Genomic DNA, 20052 nt, shown 5'->3' with positions numbered 1-20052 from the left:
TATAGAAAGACTTATTTTTCACTGTGTATATGGTTGTATATGAATGTGTATAGGGTGCGTGGGAACCCCGTGGGGTTGGACCCTCATTCATCATACTGTATCTTTGGTGATTTGTATGATATAGGGACATGTTAGATTACTATTTCACCTCTGGGTCCCATTTTTGGGTTCGAGGCGTGACAGTAGTGAATTGAGCTAGACCGAGGAACGTTTAGGAGATTAGGAGTTTCTTGGGGTTAGCTGGTTATTACCGTCGTTTCGTTGAGGGATTCTCAACTTTATCATGACCTTTAACATGACTAACTAGGAAGAATGTCAGATTTGAATGGGACGACAACTGCGAGTAGAGTTTTAAATAGTTGAAGCAAAATCTAGTCACGGCACCAATACTAATCATCCCGTTAGGGGGTGAAGGTTATGTCATTTATAGTGATGCGTCCTTGAAGGGACTTGGCTGTGTATTGATGTAGTACGGTAGGGTGGTGGCGTATGTGTCCAAACTGTTGAAAGAATATGAAAAGAACTACCCTACCCATGATCTTGAATTGGCTACGGTGGTACATGCATTGAAGATTTGGAGCCATTACCTGTACGACGAGTGGTGTGAAATTTTCTCCGATCACAAGAGTTTAAAATATTTCTTCACTCAGAAGGAACTGAATATGAGACAGATAAGGTGGTTAGAGTTAATTAAAGATTTTGATTATACCATTAGTTATCACTTAGGAAAAGCAAAAGTGGTAGCCGATGCACTAAGCAGGAAATCCGTGGAATCAGCATTGGCGACTATGGAGATCCAGTGTCTAATTATAATGGATCTAGAGAGACTTGACATTGAATTGGTCGAGAGTGATCCCTAGGCATGTATTGCCAGTTTAGTAGTATAACCTACTCTATAGGAAGGAATTAAAGCTACTCAGAAGGAAGACCAAGAATTAGCAAAGGTGATGATTAGGGTACGGACTAGTTTGGGAGAGGAATTCTGCATTACAAATGACGGAGGTTTACAGTTCCGTTCTAGATTATGCGTTCCTGCTGATGCTAACATCAAGAAGACCATTTTAGAGGAGGCTCACAGATCTTTGTATACAGTTCATCCCGGCAGTACGAAAATGTACAGGGATTTGCGAGAGTTTTATTGGTGGAGTGGTATGAAGAAGGAAATTGCTGAGTATGTAGCGCAGTGTCTGATGTGTCAGCAGGTAAAAGCTGAGCACCAGAGGCCGGCGGGTCAGTTGCAACCGCTATTTAACCCAGAGTGGAAGTGGGATCATATATCTATGGATTTTGTCTCGAGGCTGTCATCGACATCGTATGGCTAGAATGCGATTTGGGTGATAGTAGATTGGTTAACTAATACCGCCCATTTTCTCCCTATCAAGATCAGCTATTCCCTTAGCCATTTGGTGGAGATTTAAATTTAGGAGATAGTCCGTTCTCACGGAGTAACTATGTCCATAGTGTCAGACCAAGACCCGCGGTTCACGTCACGTTTCTGGAGAAGCTTGTAGGAAGCTTTAGGGTCTTAGCTATTGTTTAGCACGAAATTCCATCATCAGTCAGATGGTCAAACTGAGATGACGATACAGATACTAGAAGATATGCTCTGAGCATGCGTATTAGATTTTGGGGGTAGTTGGACTCAGTTTATACCGCTGGTAAAGTTTGCGTATAATAACAGTTATCAGGCTAGCATTGACATGACACCATTTGAAGCTTTATACGGTAGGAGATGCCGAATTCCTTTGTATTGGGATGAGATGGGTGAGCGGTGAGTTGTGGGACCAGAGCTTGTACAGTAGGCGTACGATAAGGTTCGGCTCATCAGAGATAAAATCAGTGCAGCTCAGAGCCGACAGAAGAGTTATGTCGATAATCGCCACAAGAAATTAGAATTTGATATTGGGGATCATGTATTTCTGAAGATAGCTCCGTTAAAAGGAGTTATGAGGTTTGGACAAAAAGGTAAACTTAGCCCTAGGTTTATCGGTCCGTTTGAGATTTTAGAGAAAATAAGGCCAGTTGTCTATAAGTTAGCTTTACCGCTTGTGTTATCCAGGATGCACGACGTATTCCATGTTTCCATGTTGAAGAAATACGTCCCAGACCCTTCTCATATTATCAGTTATGGTGAATTAGAGCTCAGTGATTCACTAGTCTATGAGGAGGTACTAGTACAGATTTTGGATAGAAGAGAACAAGAACTATGTAAGAAGAAGCTTCCGCTGGTAAAGGTTCTATGGAGGAATCATGCAATAGAATAGGCTTCTTGGGAGCTCGAGGAACAGATTAAACGGAAATACCCATAATTGTTCCAAGAAGTTCAGACGTAACTAGAGGATATAAATGATTGTATAATGTTTTTTTTTGCAGGTACATGTAGTAATTTAGTTAGTAAGTAATATTTTAGTTTTGGGGGAAATTTTTATTTTACTTATATAATTTCCTACGATTCGGAATGTAACCACGGTATTCCTTCGCCATAAGTGAGGGTAAGTAATAAAATAAGTAGACCGTTTTGCTTTTAAGGGATGATGAGTTGTATGAATAGTAAATTTCGAGGATGAAATTTTATATGGAAGGGAGAATGTAATGACCTGAAGAATAATGGTATTTAAATAATAAAGAGAAAGGAAAATGAAAACAGTAAAAAGGGGGGCAGTAGCAGATTTCATCGACGAAGGTGTGCTTCGTCGACGAGAAGATACCGAGAGGATGTTTTGGGTGACTCTAAATTTCGTCGACGAACTCTCGTCGACAAATGTGAGAGTTCATCGACGAATTTCCTCTTGACCTCATCGACGAGGTGGTGTGGCTCGTCGACAAAGCCTATAGTATAAATAGCCCAAACCTCCGATTTTTACGTAGAAAATTGGAAAAATCCTCACTCTCTCTCCTCTCTACGATTTCTCTCTCCTCTCTCTTCGATTTTGGCTCCGATGTTTGCCGGATCGACGATCTGAGGCCATCACGGCGCTCCTAGGGAAGTTCTCTCCAAGTCTGCCAGAGGGGATCATTGGTGGGACTAAGTTGAAATTCATCCCTAGTTTAAGGTAAGACTTTTTATACAAAATTTGGTCTTTCCATAGTTATAGGAAATGATATTCACAGAAAAATACTGAACTTTAGTTCAGAGAGTTGTCATTTTCATGGTGTTGAATGGGAAACCCTACAAGTGCAGAACGAGTGTATTATAGGGGGGTTTTTCTTAGAAATCAGGTAAAGGAATAAACTAAATCAGTTATTTTCCATGCAAATTATTATTATTTATTAGTAAATTAATTTTCAGGAAAGTATGTATTATATTTGTATATTATGAAAAAAATGCATATTTGGAAAAATACTACTATTATATTGAAATGTATATATGTATGAAATTCCAGAAATTATGATTTCAAAATATAATATATGGTTTTATACAACAATGTGTGGCATGAATATTATTCTACGTGGGAAGTATTATGATATGACAATTTTATGAATAAAGTATGTTTTCAGAAATTGTGAAATAATGCAGTACATTATGGTTTCAAAACACATGATAAATGAATTATTTACTCAGAATGATATGTATAAAATGTTCGGTGCAAGGCCATGAATGATAGCTGGTGTAAGGCCGTGTTTTACGTATGATTTTGGCGCAAGGCCGTATTTATGAATGTTCGGCGCAAGACCGTAGATATGAAAGAAACTAGCGCAAGGTCATATGTATGTATGTTATTTCAGAAAATGCTATCAATCTATTTATGTTATACAAGTATATTAACATGTATTATATGTTATCAAAATCCATATGATAGTTCAGTTCAGTTATAGGAGCACGATACCGTAGCTATATAGATCAGATATTATGTTCAGACTTGTGCTAACCGCCCCACAAGGGGGCAAGAGATGGATAGTCGATTTGGGTTTCAATGTAGAGTTGTAGACGTCCACCTGACAGTCCAGATCAGCGTGTGACGGGCCCATCGTACTGACATACATTTTTGACTCATGCAGTGGTCGGCCAGCCATTGTCGGGTCTCACCTTTGGGCTGCATAACCCGTCATGGGGGGTAATACATGACATCAGCTAGTTATACATCCTGGGTAAATTTTAGTATTATCAGTTATATCAGACAGTTCATGATCAGTATGAATTATTAGAAATTAAGAAAGTTATGATTATTCAAATATGTTGTCATGAATGTTTTCCAACATATGAAATGTATTGTATATGTATTATAGCACTAAATATTCATGTTGTCACATAACTGTATTTAGTTTATTTTCCCTTACTAAGAAGTGTCTCACCCCCGAACATTAAATAATTTTCAAGAAACCAAGAAAGACCGGCGGATCGAGGCTGCCGTTGAGATAGATTGTTACTACCCAGCTAGGGGGGTAAGTTTTGATCTAGGAACAGGAAACTCATGTAATGGGTTCCTAGATATGTATATATGTATTTTGTATTTTTGGAGATTGTATATAAATATAGATATTTGGGAATGTAGTTGACTCTGGTATTTGTATTTTACGGTTATGAAAATGTGATTTATATTTACTACTGCTTAAGTTTCCGCTGTGAATGTCAGAAGTGTCCCCATTACCCATGGGTTCGGGTTGACTTTAATATTAAATATATATATATATATTATTATATGATAAGTTGAGCAGGAGATAGTCCGGTCTCATGGTGTGCTAATGTTTATAGTGTCAAATCAAGACCCGCATTTTACGTCATGATTTTGGAGAAGCTTGCGAGAAGCTCTAGGGTCTCAGTTATCTTTTAGCACGACATTCCATCCTCAGTCAAACGAGCAGACTAAAAGGACGATTCAGATATTAGAAGATATGCTTCGAGCATGCGTGTTGGACTTTGGGGTTAGTTGGACACAGTTCATACTGCTGGTGGAGTTTGCGTACAATGACAGTTATCAGGCTAGCATTGGCATGACACCGTTTGAGGCACTTTACGGTAGAAGATGTCATTCTCCTCTATATTGGGATGAGATGGGTGAACGACGAATTGCGGGACTAGAATTAGTATAACAAGTGTATGATAAGGTTCAGCTCATCAGAGATAAAATTAGTGCAGCTCAAAGCCAACAGAAGAGTTACACCGATAGCCGCCGCAGGAAATTAGAATTTGATATTGGCGCTCATGTGTTTTTGAAAATAGCTCTGTTAAAAGAGGTTATGAGATTTGGAATGAAAGGTAAACTTAGCCCTAGGTTCATTGGCCCATTTGAAATTCTAGAGAAAGTAGGGCCAGTTGCCTACAGGTTAGTTTTGCCACCTGTGTTGTCCAAAATATATGACGTATTCCATGTCTCCATGTTGAGGAAATACGTCCCAAACCCTTCTCATGTAATCAGTTATGGTGAATTAGAGCTTAGTGATTCACTAGTTTATGAGAAGATACCAGTGCAGATTCTGGACATGAAAGAACAAGAATTATGTAATAAGAAGATTTCTTTAGTAAAAGCCCCGTGAAGGAATTGCGTAATAGAAGAAACTTCTTGAGAGCTCGATAATTAATATGTTCTAAATTAATGATAATTAATATGGTCGATATGTGGTAAATTAAGCAGGTCGTTACATGCTATATGTTCTAAAGTTAAACTCGGTTACTTGATATGACTTTTTGATAAAAAAAATTAAAAATAATAAAATCTTTGAAAAATCTTGGAAGTTATAGAAAAGTGTTAAAAATATTCAGAAAAATTGTACAAAGATTTTGAAAAATTTGGGAATGTTAAAAAAAAAAAAAAACTTTTTATTTATTTATTTTTTTGTGAGTGTGTCCCTATGAATACAAAAAGGGCAATGGGTATTTTTAGACCTCACATGTTTTAGCTTTGAGGGAGGTTTTTCTAACAATATCCCCTTATTTGGAGACCTTATTAAACATTCATAAATCACACTAAGATTTTTAATCTCCTATTTAATTTCGTTCATTTATCTATGAATTTATCAAGTTACTTATTTATTCATTTATTTATCTAGTCATTTATTTAATTGTATTTAACAAAAAAGAATAAATTAAAAAGGTCATTAAAAATTCAATTTATGGATAATTCTTAATTAATTAGGTACCGTTCGTAGAATGGGTGGGTAGGGGGTCTGAATACATTCCCTTCACATAACCGAACTCTTGATCCCAATCTTAGTATATGCAGTCAGACTCTACTTTTTGAGTAGTAATTAGGTGTTTTAACCGCACCACAGAAAATATGTCAGTGGCGACTCCAAAATTTCAAAATATTTGAAAATCATTTTTTATTCACCTCGCGGTTCACGAGGACCCATCTTCGAGACGTGGCGACAGCTGTGTTGGGCTTTCTCCATCACCTGCACACACAAGAGAGTAATGTTGACATTAGTTCATATGCTAAGCCAATTAGACCCATTTTGGGTCAGTTTTGTAATTAAAATTCTGTGTGGGCCCACCTGGGGTCAAATTTTGAAAGTGGCAACCTTTGAGCTTAATTTTGAACAATTGAAAGACCCAATTTGGGCTAAGGATAGCATTGAAGTCGAGCCCCAATAACCTCTCTCACAACTATTTTCCATTGCAAATAAGGCATGCACAACCTTTCCCTTTCCGTTTCCCTTTCCCTTTCCCGTGCACCAATTCTCAAGGTGGCTGGTTTCCATGGTCAACCACCTTCACTCATTTTTCAGGGATTATTTTTGCCTATAAATAGGCAGGAAGAGAGTAAAATAAGAGAGGGGAGTGAAATTGAAATTGGAGAGATTGAAATTGAAAAGAGAAGGGGTCGTAAAATTGATATCTAAAGGCTCGAGAAAGATAATAGAATGCTGAAAGGTTGACGTTAAAGGACTAGGAGGGACCAAAGGAGTAGAAATTGAGCAAATAATTTGGTCAGAAGCACCAGTGCAAAGAGGAGTTTTGAAGGGCCAGATAATAGTACCCCTTTCCCTAAGCTTTGTTGTTAAATTCATAAATTCTTGGTTGAATTGTTCCTCAAACGAATTTGTTAAAGTCCCAAAATTTAGAATTTTAAAGCCCTCAAAAATCCCCAAAATAGTTCCCCAAAATCCCAGTCAAGCCCCAAAAATCAAAACCCCTAAGAAACCCAGCAAAAACCCTATGCAAAAGTCCCCAAACAAAAGTCACAAAATTGGACCAAAATTCCCAAAACAAACCCATGATTTTGACTCAGATATGAAAAAAGAAGATCCGAAAGCCCTGGTCAACACCTTGACCCGATTCAAAAGAGTTGGAACCGAAAGCCCAAACTTGACCTAAGGACCCAAGTCAACATTATAGAGAAAAATTTAATAAGTAAATTTTTAATTATTTTTTTTACTTTATCAAAATCTCAATATATGACTTTTTTCTCATGAAAATGTTAATAACTTCATTACAATATGTAAATTGTGATTTTCTAACTAAAATGTTAGCTATTACTGTTGTTTTTCACTTGACAATCAATTAATGAGTTTTTTAATTTTTAACTAAGTTGAAATTTTGTTATTTGGTGGGTAATTCTAGGTCTACAGTTTCTCTTCTAAAATTTATATTTTAAAAATTATACTATTATTCTAAATAATATTAGACACTTGCATTTTTCTTTTTGGGCTAAATAGAATGTCTTAGGTTCAAATTTTAACTTGTCAAAAATAAATTTTTATAAATGTAATTTCATCTAATTTTGGTTGAATTTATTTTATTTTAGGAATGTTTCATAATGTTTTTGCAATATAAGATATTTTTGTTACAGACTGATTTACTTTATTCATATTTTTATTAATTTATTATACTACAAATATAGATATAGATTCTATATGTAATGTTATTATTTTTATTTATTTTTAATTTAATGAAAGTTTTTCTTCAAATTCAAACACTAACTTCTTGATATTCTAAGTGTAATTCATCTCATTTTGGTTGAATTTACTATATCTATATATATATATAAAATAGAATTTATTCTTTTTTTAAGAGGTTATTTGGTAGTATTTTTAAAAGATATGAATATTTTAGTTAATAAAATTATTTGCACTGTCCATACTTTTATATATAGTATAAAATTTTATTTCTTTTAGGAAGATTGATTTTATAAAAGTTTATTTTAAAAATAAGCATACTTTTGTTCACCAAATATTGTTTTATGATTACAATTTTTTAAAATTTTATTCTTTCTATAGAAGCTTATTTTAATTTTTGAATTAAATGAAAGTTTTTCTTCAAATTCAAACATTAACATTTACATATTTTAAATGTAATTTCATCTAAATTACTATATATATATATATATATATATATATATTATCTTATAAAAAATTAATTTAAAAAAAATATTATCTGGCCTTACTTTTAAAAGATATGATTGTTCTTCTTGATAAAATGAATTATACAATTTATACTTTTATGTATGGTATAAAAATTAAATTTTTAGGAATATTGATTTTATTAATTAAAATTTATTTTCAAAAGTAAGGATACTTTTTTCACAAAATATTAATTTATAAGTTCAATTTTTACAAAATTTAAATTTTTTATAAGATAAATATATTTTTGACCATATAATGATTTACATTATTCATAGTTTTATATGTAGAATAAGTTAATAATTAGGTGTGCATCTTTTTTTGCACTTGCAATTTTCATTTTGTATTAATTTAAAAATAAAATGACAATTAATTATGTGACGTATGTGAGATGCGATTAAACCTAAGGAGCCAAGGAGAGAATGAAATACATGTGAGAGATAATTCCAACTTTTAATGAGACCACATTGCTTAGATTTTGATATCTCTCACAAAAATAATATTTTTATATATTATTTAGTTAATAAAAATTATTTCTTGATACCCTCCACAAGTTTTAAATTTAATTAAATTCACTTCAAATAATGACGACTAGTATAACTAAAATTTAAAAGTAAAAAATAAATAAAAATAAAAATTTTAATAAGGTGGATTCGTGATAATATGCCACAAGACTTTACTTGATTATAATATGTTATTTAATGCCATCACGAACCGTAAATATATATATATATATATATATATATAGAGATAGAGAGAGAGAGAGAGAGAGAGAGAGCACACGATCATAGTACATAGCATGACTTATAAAATATTTATGACATATATAATAAAAAAGGAAAATATGTTCTTATTATCAATTGTGCTATGCAATATTGACCCGTGAAGATATATGCTCACGTTATAATACTTGACTCAATTTTATATTATTAGTCGTATTATAAAATTTTGTCTAGGGCTCCATGTGGACCTTTATCATCAAGGGTCTATACTGTTCATCATTTTTTCTATTCTTATTGTTGGAAACTAAGGGGTCATTTGGTATAATCGTAAAAAATTAGAAGAAAAAAAAAACGAAAACTATAACATAGAAATAGGGACTAAAAACTAGAATTAGAGACTAAAAATTAGAAACCAACAACCTATTTGATTAAATTTTAAAAACTAATATAAATTAAAAACTTAATTAAAAAGCTCCTTTTCGTCTTTAAATCAAAATATTATAAAAATGATAAAATTAAAAATAATACATATTAAAAAATTACATAAAAATTATTATAATTATTGTACTTAATTGTTGTACTTTCGAATTTTACTTTACAATAAAAAATTAGACATGACAATTGAAAAATAGTAAAAGTATTTTGTAAATGACTTTATTATTTTTTTATTAGAGTTTATGTATATTTTTATTTCAATTATATATAAATTTATATCATCATTTAAATTTGATTAAATTAAAAATATATAAAATAAATAATTTAATTTAAAAACTATTTCTAGATATTAAAATTTCTAGCAACAGATTAGTACACTAACTGAAAACCATAAAATTTAATTTTAACTTTTTAAACAAATAACTAAAAATTAACGATAAAAATAGAAAAATAATCACATTTTATAAGTTGTTTTTTCATAAAGTAATAGAAAAATAAAACAGAAAACACCAATCATAACAAACATGCCGTAAACAAACGGAATTGATTTTTAGCATTTCTGAAACCCATGCCATCTGGTGGGTGCATTTGATTGGTCGGAAAGCAGAAAGTCAACCGTTGACTGACCCGAAATCCGTTCACATCTTTTGCGTGCCCTCCCAGCTCGCCTCGGTCTGCAAAACTCAAATGACCAGAAGGCCCCTCGGAGGTTTAGTTAACCTGGACAACTAACGGGACTTCCCCGGCCCACAAATTGCACAAAATGGCCAAGGGCATTATAGTCTTCTCACCCAAAAATCGTCCTTATTATGGTCATCCGCGTGACTCCAAAGCTTTGGTAATTTCTAGAGAGAGCAAACGATCGAAAGAGCGGCAAACAGCAGAGGAGAGATGGGTAGCGCAGCCCTGGTAATTCTCAGGTCTCCTTTCATTTTCTTGCTCTGGGTTTTGATGGAAAATGTTTTCCGGGAAAATTTATCCCTTAATTTTCTGCCTGAAGACATGTTTCTCGCAATTATCAAGGGAAGAAACACGCGATTATTTCGCCAAACTTTTCCTAGAAAGCATGTTGAATTCCGTCAAATTGAACGGAGCATTTCCTTGTTCCTTGAACACTGCAACAATTTGTTTTTTGATTAGCAAAGCGCGTTTCTTTCTCTCCCTGTTATTAATCTATAGTTGGTAGTGATGGGAATTCGATTCAGAAGTTTTGAGTGAATATTTAGGTTTTTTCTCGGGATGTTAGTGTTGTTGTCATTGTTTTGTATTTGGTAAAGGTAACTCATCGTTTCGTTGTCTTTGATTTGGGAAAGATTCAATCAGCGCATATATATTCGTGTCTGGGGAAACATAGGCTCGGCTTAACTTTTGTGTGATATGTTCTGTTTGTATTTCGTTAAGTTGTGTTAGATCTTCTCTCGGAGAAAATAATGAAATGAAGCTATTTGTTTTACTATGGTGTTTTACTATGTTTATAGCCTCAATATCTTGTGAGTTTTGACTAGTGTTATCCAATTAGTCAAGGGGTTACTCTGGAAGTGTCTCTCATCTAATACCAATTAGGCAATTATATTTCTTGGGGAAAAAACAACCTGAAACTGGAAATTGTGCTAGTTCTTAATTGCGTGCTTACAGCTAGTTTGGCCGACAAGTATATCGATTATGATCTTAAACATGAAAACATATTATACAGTTTTTTTTTTAATTGAAACAGTTTTTATTGGGTCCTATAGCAAAATTTAAAAGAGATCTTAAATTCTGTAACTTGATAAAAATTGAGTGAGTATTGGTAGTCTTCCACTTATTTGTAAGGTTACAATTGGTTCCCAGAGTACTTATTCCTATGAGAACAATGCAACACAATTAAGAGTGTAATGAAAATTGTGTAAAAATATAATAAGTTAGAAAGAAGTCATTCATGTGAAAGCATATGTTATTCCCTCCAACGTGGTGTAGGGAAGAAATAGACATTGAATAGTTATTCCTTTCTTATTCCTTATTGTGGATTTCACATTGTTACTATTTTTATAGTTATAACACAATTTTAATGTAAATTATCAAATTCTTTTATTATAAGCACTCCATTTGTAGGAATACAAATACTGTTATCTGTATGTAACCTAAAGGAAATTATTGTTTAAACCATACTTTCTACAACTCTCCAACACAGCTAGCAGGTTGTGCATCCCAGGTTTTAGCCTTGTAGGCCTTCAGAAAAACGTAATCATAACATGAAGTGAGTGAATTCTTTTATAGTTGAGCAAATCAGAAGTGATTGTAAGAGTTTCCATATTTCAAGAGTTTAGTATTTCTGGGTATGATGAATTTATGGGGCATGTTCTTGAGTCTTCTATTGCTGATGTTTAGTTTAGATTAGAAGCTAAGCTATCATCCAAAATTCTCCCCTTGGTGGAACATAAGAGATCACTACTTTTACATGTTGATTTGCCCAAGTGAATGATTACATTATTGTGTGGAATATTCATGCCTTTAAGAGCTTGGATTCCAAGTCGGTGCAAATCTCTCTTGTAGATATATTTTTGAGTTGAAAGATGGTGAGAGCTGAAATATATGGTTGGTAGCATTGTTATATTTTAAGTTTTAGCACTTGGAGTACTCACAGAGAATCGGATGACTTTATATTGATGGACCAACGGTGGTGCTTGAAGGTGTTGACAGCAGTGAGTACCTGCCGTGTATTGTTGACAGCAATGGAATACCTGCAGAGTATTGTTTATAGCAATGGAATACTTGCTGTGTATGCTGTATATTATTTATTGAATACTGTGTCTATTTATGTAGACTTTACATGAGGAATAAAGGAATATAAAATAGTGACATTTAACAAAAGAGAATATATTTGGTTACAAGTTATTCTGCTGTAACTGAGCCCTTGCTGTAGCTGAGCTGTGTACAAGAGCACATAGGCTAATACACCCCTTCAAGTCCAAAGGGGTGTCAACCACGTTGAGACTTGCTTTAAAATGATTAAATCTTTGTGCTACTACCGGTTTGGTGAGAACATCTGCAAGTTGATCTTTGGAGCTACAAAAGGTAATTCTAAGTGTGTTGGCAGCGACACGATCCCGAACAAAATGGTAGTCTATATCCATGTGCTTGGTTTTTGAATGAAAAACAGGATTAGAGCACAAAGGTATGTTGCACCAAGGTTGTCACACCAAAGTGTTGGTGTTTGAGGTAAAAATAGACCAAGTTCCTTGAGAAGAGTTTGAAGCCCTAGCAATTCATCAGCCGAAGATGCCAAGGATTTGTATTTAGCTTCTGTGGATGATCGAGCTACTATTTTCAGTTTCTTGGAACTCCATGAGATGAGATGGTTGCCAAGATAGATGCAAAAGCCACCGGTTGATTGATCATCCAGACAACCACCCCAATTCGCATTAGAATGAGCTTGAAGAACAAAACTTGATTGAGAATAAAAAAGTAACCCGTGATTGATTGTACCTTGAGGTAACACAAGCCCCTTTTCAGTGCACTCCAATGAGTAAGTTTGGGCGAGTGCATAAATTGACAGAGATTATTCATTGCAAAAGATATATCTGGGCGGGTGAAGTTGAGGTATTGAAGGCCTCCAACTTAGCTTCTGTAGAGGACAGGATCATCAAAATCAGGTGAATCAAACTTAGAAAGCTTGTGTGATGTAGCCATTGGTGAGGACATGGGTTTGCATTGAAGCATGTTGCTGTGGGTGAGTAAATTTTTGATGTATTTTCTTTGGCAAACCAACAAACCAGCAGTGGTATGATCAATTTCAAGACCCAAAAAGAAGTACAAATTTCTAAGATCCCGAATAGGGAAGGCAAGACTCATGGCAGCAATTAAAGTATTAATAACAGAGGAGTGAGAAGTAGCTATCACTTTGTCATCAACATAGACAAGCAAGAAAATTTTAACAGCAGCATTACTGAAAATGAAAAGTGAAGGATCGGCTCTGGGGACAAGAAAACCATACTCAAGAAGCCAGGAATTGAGTTGATCAAACCAAGCTCTTGGAGCTTGCTTCAACCCATAGATTGCCTTGTTGAGCTTGCACACAAACGTGGGATGAGCTGGATCCACAAAATCCTGAGGCTACTGCATAAGGACATCATCAATTAGAGATCCATGTAAGAAGGCATTCTCAATTTCTAGCTGGCGCAATGCCCAGCGCCGTGACACAGCAATGCCATGATGAGACGAATTGTCGAAGGTTTAGCCACAGGACTGAAAGTCTCGTGATAATCAAGACCAGGCTGCTGATGAAAGCCTTTGGCCACTAATCAGGTCTTCCGTCTTTGAAATGAACCATCGGCCTTGGTCTTGGTACGATAGACCCAACAGCACCCAAGGATATTTGAAGAGGGAACAGGTGGCCCAAGAGTCCACGTATGATTGTGAGTCAAGGCAGCAAATTCTTGGGCCATCGCCGCACGCCAATCTGAAAATTTGGAGGCCACCGTGTTGCTTGAGGGCTCATCGGGAATAGGAACAATGGTGGTGTGGCACTGGTGGGTTGGGTAGGGCACAGTACCATTAGAAGACACTATAGGACGAGAGGAATTGGTCTGGGCTCGAGTTATTATGGGTGACCGAGGAGGGACAAGGATTGGAGAAACATTTGGGGGAATGGAGGGTGAAGGAGGCGAGGGGTGTGATGTATGGGGAGATTGGGAGATAGTAGAAAGTGTAGGAGAAGTTGTATGCGGTGGAGGACTGGGACTTGGGCCAAGAATAGAAGATGATGGAGAGTGAGATGGGCTTGCGGGAGGTAAGTGTGGAGCTTGGCCAAGAATTGAAGATGAGAGAATGGGTAAAGAGGCCTGAAGTGAAGGAACGGACTGAGAAGAGGATGTGGATTGAGATTGTGCAGAGGAAAATGTTGTTTCATCAAAGGTGACATCATGGTATATGTATAGTCTGTTTTTGGAGAGATCCAAACATTTGTATCCCTTGTGGGAGGCACTATAGCCCAGTAATAAACAAGGAGTGGACCGAAAATTAAATTTGTGTGAAAGGTAAGGGCAAAGGTTGGGCCAACAAAGGCAACTTAACACCTTTAAAATATTGTAATCGGGTTCACAATGATAAACCATTGAATAATATGATTTAATGTTGGAGAGGGAAGACAATTTATTAAGTAAACAGCAGTTTCAAAAGCATCGGCCCAATAAGAAAAGGTAGAGATGCTTGGGCCAAGAAAGCAAGCTTGGTTTCAATAATACGACGGTGCTTTCTTTCAACAAGTCCATTTTGTTGATGGGTGTGAGGACATGAAAAGCGATGTTGAAATGGCAAATTTTTGACAGGTGGAGGTGATGGGCTTAAATTCACAACCGCCATCAGTTTGTAAGGTGACTAATTTGGTGTTAAACATTCTTTCAACAGAGGGTACAAAAATTGGAAAATATGTGAACAACATCAGATTTTTGTTTAATAAGGAACAACCAAGTGAATCGGGTATAGTGATCCACAAAAGAAACCTAATATTTATAACCTAAACGAGATACAAAAGAAGATGAGCCCCAAAGGTTCAAACAAAGTAATTCCAAGGGCCTGTGATACATGGCCCGACTTGAAGGGAAGGGAAGCTAATGTCATTTTACAAGAGGGCAGACCGGGCATTTGAAGGAGGCGTTTGAGGAACAATGCGTCAAACAACAATGGATGAGAGCAAGGGAAGGATGACCCAATCTGTGATGCCAGTGGGGAAGAGAAGCTTTCTGATTCACATGAGTGGAAGGAGTAGCTGGAACGGTGGAAGGAAACACGTATAACCCATCATGGGTTGGCCCGGTGAGAAGAGTTTGCTTCGTCTGCAAATCCTTGACATAGAAATGAGAAGAGTGAAACTCAAAGAAGCAGTGATTATCAATGCAGAAACGAAGAACAGAAATTAAATTCTTGGTAATTGACGGAACGTGAAGGAGATTTTTAAGAAGAAAGGAAGAGGAAGATGTAGAAAGAGAAGAATCACTGAAATTTTGGATGGGGAGACTAGAGCCATCGCCAACCTTGATAGTGTCATCATCACTGTATTGTTTGGATGAGAGATTCAAGTTCGATAGTTCATTGGTGATATGATTAGTAGCCGCTGAGTCTAGATACCTCACATTGTCTGAAGGAGAGCTAGGAGCAGTGAAATTAGCCGAGAAATTTTTAGGAGAATCATATTGATAGGAGTGATTGAACTTGTTTCGGAATTGAAGTGCCACATGCCTGATCTTGTTGCAAATTTGACAGGTTGGCCGTGGCGATGAGTTCTGCTGGGATTTGTTGCGAAAACCATTACGGTCACCACAATTGTGATAGAAGCTTCTCCCATGGCCATGGCCCTATCACCCAGCTTGGTGATAGGGATGACCTCATGGACCAACAGCAGAGCTAAAATGTGCAGAGAAATCAGGAGGAGTTGGGAATTTGGAAATGTGAGAGAGTCTGGTTTCCTGAATAAGAAGCTGATATAGTTCATGGGTGGTCAAGGGATCTGCTCTGGTTGTAATGGAGGTGATGAAGGGTTCATAAGAGGGTCCTAGGTCATTTAAGAGATAGGAAACAAGCTCTTTATTAGAGAGAGCATTGCCAGTTGCAGCAAGAGATTCAGCTAGAAGTCGAACTTTCCCAAAATACTCAGAGACGGATTGCTCACCATGAGAGAGGTTGGTGAGTTGAAAACGAATCTGAAACTCCTTTGCTTGTGAGTGAGAGGAGAACATAGAGGAGACAGAACACGATAGATCGTGGGATGTGGAGGGTGAGAGGACATGACCAAGAATTAATTCAGAGAGAGAGGAGACCAGTACACTGAGGACCAGTTGGTCTGTATGTCTCCAGGCTAAGAAAGCAGGATCAGGTTTAGGTGGCTGATCTGCAGTTGCAGGGAGAAATTCAGGTGGGGAAGGGAGTGAGTCGTCAACATAAGAGAAAAGATCTTGACCCGAGTAGGCTGTAATTTGAACTTTCCAGAGGAGATAGTTTTCTGTGGTGAGTTTGGTGGTGACAATGTGAGAGAAGGAAGAGGCAATGGAGGGCATTGAGGGAAGGGAGGGAGAAGACAACTCCATGGATCTGCAGACAGATTAGTCACAGGGCTCTGATACCATGTTGACAGCAGTGAGTGCCTGCTGTCTGCAGAGTATTGTTTACAGCAATGGAATACTTGCTGTGTATGCTGTATATTATTTATTGAATACTGTGTCTATATATATATAGACTTTACATGAGGAATAAAGGAATATAAAATAGTTACAATTTTCACAGAAGAGAATATATTTGGTTACAAGTTATTCTGTTGTAACTGAGTCCCTGCTGTAGCTGAGCTGTGTATAGGAGCACATAGGCTAATAGAAGGATCCCTTCAACATTCTTCTTTCTTGTTTATCTTCTTGTACAATGGCGTATCCCATGAGGCTCACTTGTTATTTATGCAGGATCCCAGAGAGGAAGTTATTCAAGCGTGGTACATGGATGACAGTGATGAAGATCAGAGACTTCCCCATCACCGTAATCCCAAGGAATTTGTGTCGTTAGAGAAACTTGCTGGTATGCATTTCTAGAATATCTCTTATAATACAATCAACTATAAAAATTTTTTTGACTGACTTTGAGCAATCATGCAATGTTGCAGAACTTGGAGTACTCAGCTGGCGACTAGATGCTGACAAGTACGAAACAGATGAGGAGCTGAAGAAGATACGTGAAGCCCGTGGATATTCGTACATGGTTTATAACAATTTATGCTATTGTATTAGAACAAATAAACTTGACTGTAACACTATGTTGCATTTTACATAAATCTTGAGCCTTTAATGAAATATAAGTTTGCCTACCCAAAATTACACCAAGTTTAACAGAATATAATGCTTTTTTGAAAATAATAATAATAATAATTTCAGGACTTCTGTGAGGTTTGCCCAGAAAAGATGCCCAACTATGAGGAAAAGATCAAAAATTTTTTTGAAGAGCATCTTCACACGGATGAAGAGATTCGTTATTGTGTGGCAGGAAGTGGTAGGACTATTAATTAATTACAGTTTATTTTGAGATTGTAGCCCTGTACGTGATCTGGGCCTTTTCTAAGTTTTACTTTTGGGTGGAGGTTATTTTGATGTGAGGGATGGTAACGAAGCATGGATCCGTGTGCTGGTGAAGAAAGGAGGCATGATTGTCCTACCTGCTGGAATATATCACCGCTTTACACTGGATACTGACAACTACATCAAGGTATTGTACAATTGGTAGCATTGCTCGTGTTTCTTGTTAATCTGCTATGTATGGTGCATTTATTAGTTTCCTCTATTAAAACACTCTTTTACATGATTTTTATAACAATTGTCTCCACAAAATTCTTTACAGGCGATGCGGCTGTTTGTTGGTGATCCAATTTGGACTCCATTCAACCGTCCCCATGATCATCTGCCTGCAAGGTATGGTTTGCCGCATCTCAATTTGTGGAGATATCTACTTCTTTTTATGTCACCAATAAACATATATGTCATGTTTGATTTTCAGGAAATGGGATGGGAATGGAACAAAAAAAAAATTGAAAGAAGAATATGAAAAAAATTAATTTTACTTTTGGATAGTGGAATGTCTATTGTTAAGAATAGAATGAAAGAAGGGGTGAAAACATATTAAAAATTGTACAGGGATATAATAACTTTATAAAAAAAAAAAAAAAATCACACGTGCAAAAGCTTTTTGCTATTCAATCTTACATGAAATAGGATAAAAAGAGATATTTCCATGCATATTGAAATTTGCGAATAGTTATTCCTCATCTATTTCATATGACGGTACATATTCTTTTATAAGCTATCGAAATTTTATACTGATGTCTTTATTCTTAGAAATAAACATGAACCAAATATAATCTAAGTGACAAATCCAATTTCATTAAATTTTTATGCACACCAAACCTTTAGTTAGGAGCATCCCCAATTCTCTGAACGTCTTCATTTGCAGGAAGGAGTACGTAAAAACTTTCGTGAAGAAGGAGGTTGCAAACCAGGCTGTTGATGCTGCTGCATAAAATCTGATGTCCCTTATAAAATCCCCTTGAGAATGGATGTATTGGCTCTAATAAATGTATACCCTCAGTTACATTGTTGGGTTACTTGTATTGCTTGTTATGGTTTTGTGTCTCAACTTGATTGCCTGCAAATAGTACAAACTCTAATGCGACCACAACCCAAACCACCACCTGTTCCTCACTGCAGGTGCTGTCATATAGCATAAACTTATGATAAAACATCTACTGTTCTTGCTTATTATATATATATATATATATATATATATATATATATATATGCATACATTATTATTCTTTTTTCCTCTTTTTTTTCTTCCCCTGCTTGTTAATTTCATCTCATTCAATTTTATTTTATCTTTACACAAGTTAAAGAGTATTTTGTTTTATAAGTAATATCTTGATGTTTGCGCAAGTACATATGAAAATGATGTATAAATTAAGTGATAAATTAAATTTCATACCATTCAATTTTATTTTATCTTCATGAGCCAAACATAGTTGAAGTTATTATATTCCAAGTAATATGTGGGCATGTAGAAGCATAAATGGAATGGTTATTGGTGTTCTTGTAAATGATGTTTTGAAGTTCAGTTTCATTTTAGGTTAAATTATGAATCCTCGAATTTATATTATTTTGGTCTACACATGTTTTGTTTGTAGAATAGGATGTGATGAGGAGTGCCATGATGAAACTTGTAAAATGTGAGTTCTTATATGTGAATGGGAGGCAATGTTGCATATGTAGTAGAGGTTGTTAAAAGAGGAGAACTAGATAATCCTTAGGATTTCAAGTGTCAAGCAGTGGGATGATTTTAGAGAGAGAAGCTCTAATTTAGTAAGAGAAAGAAAGTCTTAGGGGGAATGGGAGGCTGAAAGGTATTTAAATGATGTGAGATGGATGGTATTTATAGTGTTAATTAAAGGTGTGATGATTATTTCGCGAGGAAGGATCATAGTCGCCATTGGGGATTTTCGGCCAAATGAAAATAAGACCATCTGAGCTGTTCAATCATAATGATATGTGATTAAAAGAAAAAAAAAAAGGAAAATGCTACGTCTACATGAGCAAAACTTGAGTTTGTTAAAGACTGGTTAATAAAAGTGAGCTGCTTTTTAATGAATTTTGATTCAAACCCATCTAGTCAAATATTTACCATAATATCATAGAATTCAGATTGTTCAAGTGACTGGAGCATGTGATGAGTGTCTCGTGCTTGCAAAAACAATATGAGATTGATAATTAAATAAATAATGAATTAATATTATGATTAGATCAAGATTAACAGAGGTATTTATAAAATCAATTGAAAATCTTGATTCTATTTCTTACAACTCCTTCACGCTTCAAATTATAGCTCTTGCTGGTATAAATTCAATTACTAGTATAGGATCAAATTGCTACTTTCCAAGTTCGTCTTGCTTTCTGCATAGGCAAGAATCTATGGTAATCACTTGCTTGTTTTTGGAGAAGAATCAATCACACCACTAGTCCAGGGGAAAAAAATTCGTGCAAAGGTAGTCATTAATCAAGCGTTCAAACATAAAACAGGGTGTGAATGCTCTGCTTATTGCATTCAAAAACCATCC

General features: G+C 35.6%; 1 protein-coding gene across 2 annotated transcripts; it reads left to right on the top strand.

Annotated features, from left to right (window-relative positions):
• The first annotated feature begins 10227 nt into the window (after window positions 1-10227).
• Window positions 10228-18684, top strand: LOC131152130 (acireductone dioxygenase 2). Of its 2 annotated transcripts, XM_058103790.1 has the most exons (7): window positions 10228-10346; window positions 16865-16976; window positions 17062-17156; window positions 17330-17444; window positions 17533-17657; window positions 17790-17860; window positions 18399-18684. In XM_058103790.1, the coding sequence occupies exons 1-7, from the start codon at window positions 10329-10331 to the stop codon at window positions 18463-18465; spliced, it is 603 nt and encodes a 200-aa protein (XP_057959773.1). In that variant the 5' UTR covers window positions 10228-10328; the 3' UTR covers window positions 18466-18684. The 2 variants fall into 2 exon arrangements, with proteins under 2 accessions (XP_057959773.1, XP_057959772.1); XM_058103789.1 differs by having other exon boundaries at window positions 10241-10346; window positions 17790-18684.
• Window positions 18685-20052: the final 1368 nt, after the last annotated feature.

The sequence above is a fragment of the Malania oleifera genome, chromosome 3, assembly GCF_029873635.1.
Source record: "Malania oleifera isolate guangnan ecotype guangnan chromosome 3, ASM2987363v1, whole genome shotgun sequence".
NCBI lineage: Eukaryota > Viridiplantae > Streptophyta > Magnoliopsida > Santalales > Ximeniaceae > Malania > Malania oleifera.
Note: the sequence above shows the minus strand (reverse complement) of the source record. Positions and strands in the feature narration are given on the sequence as shown.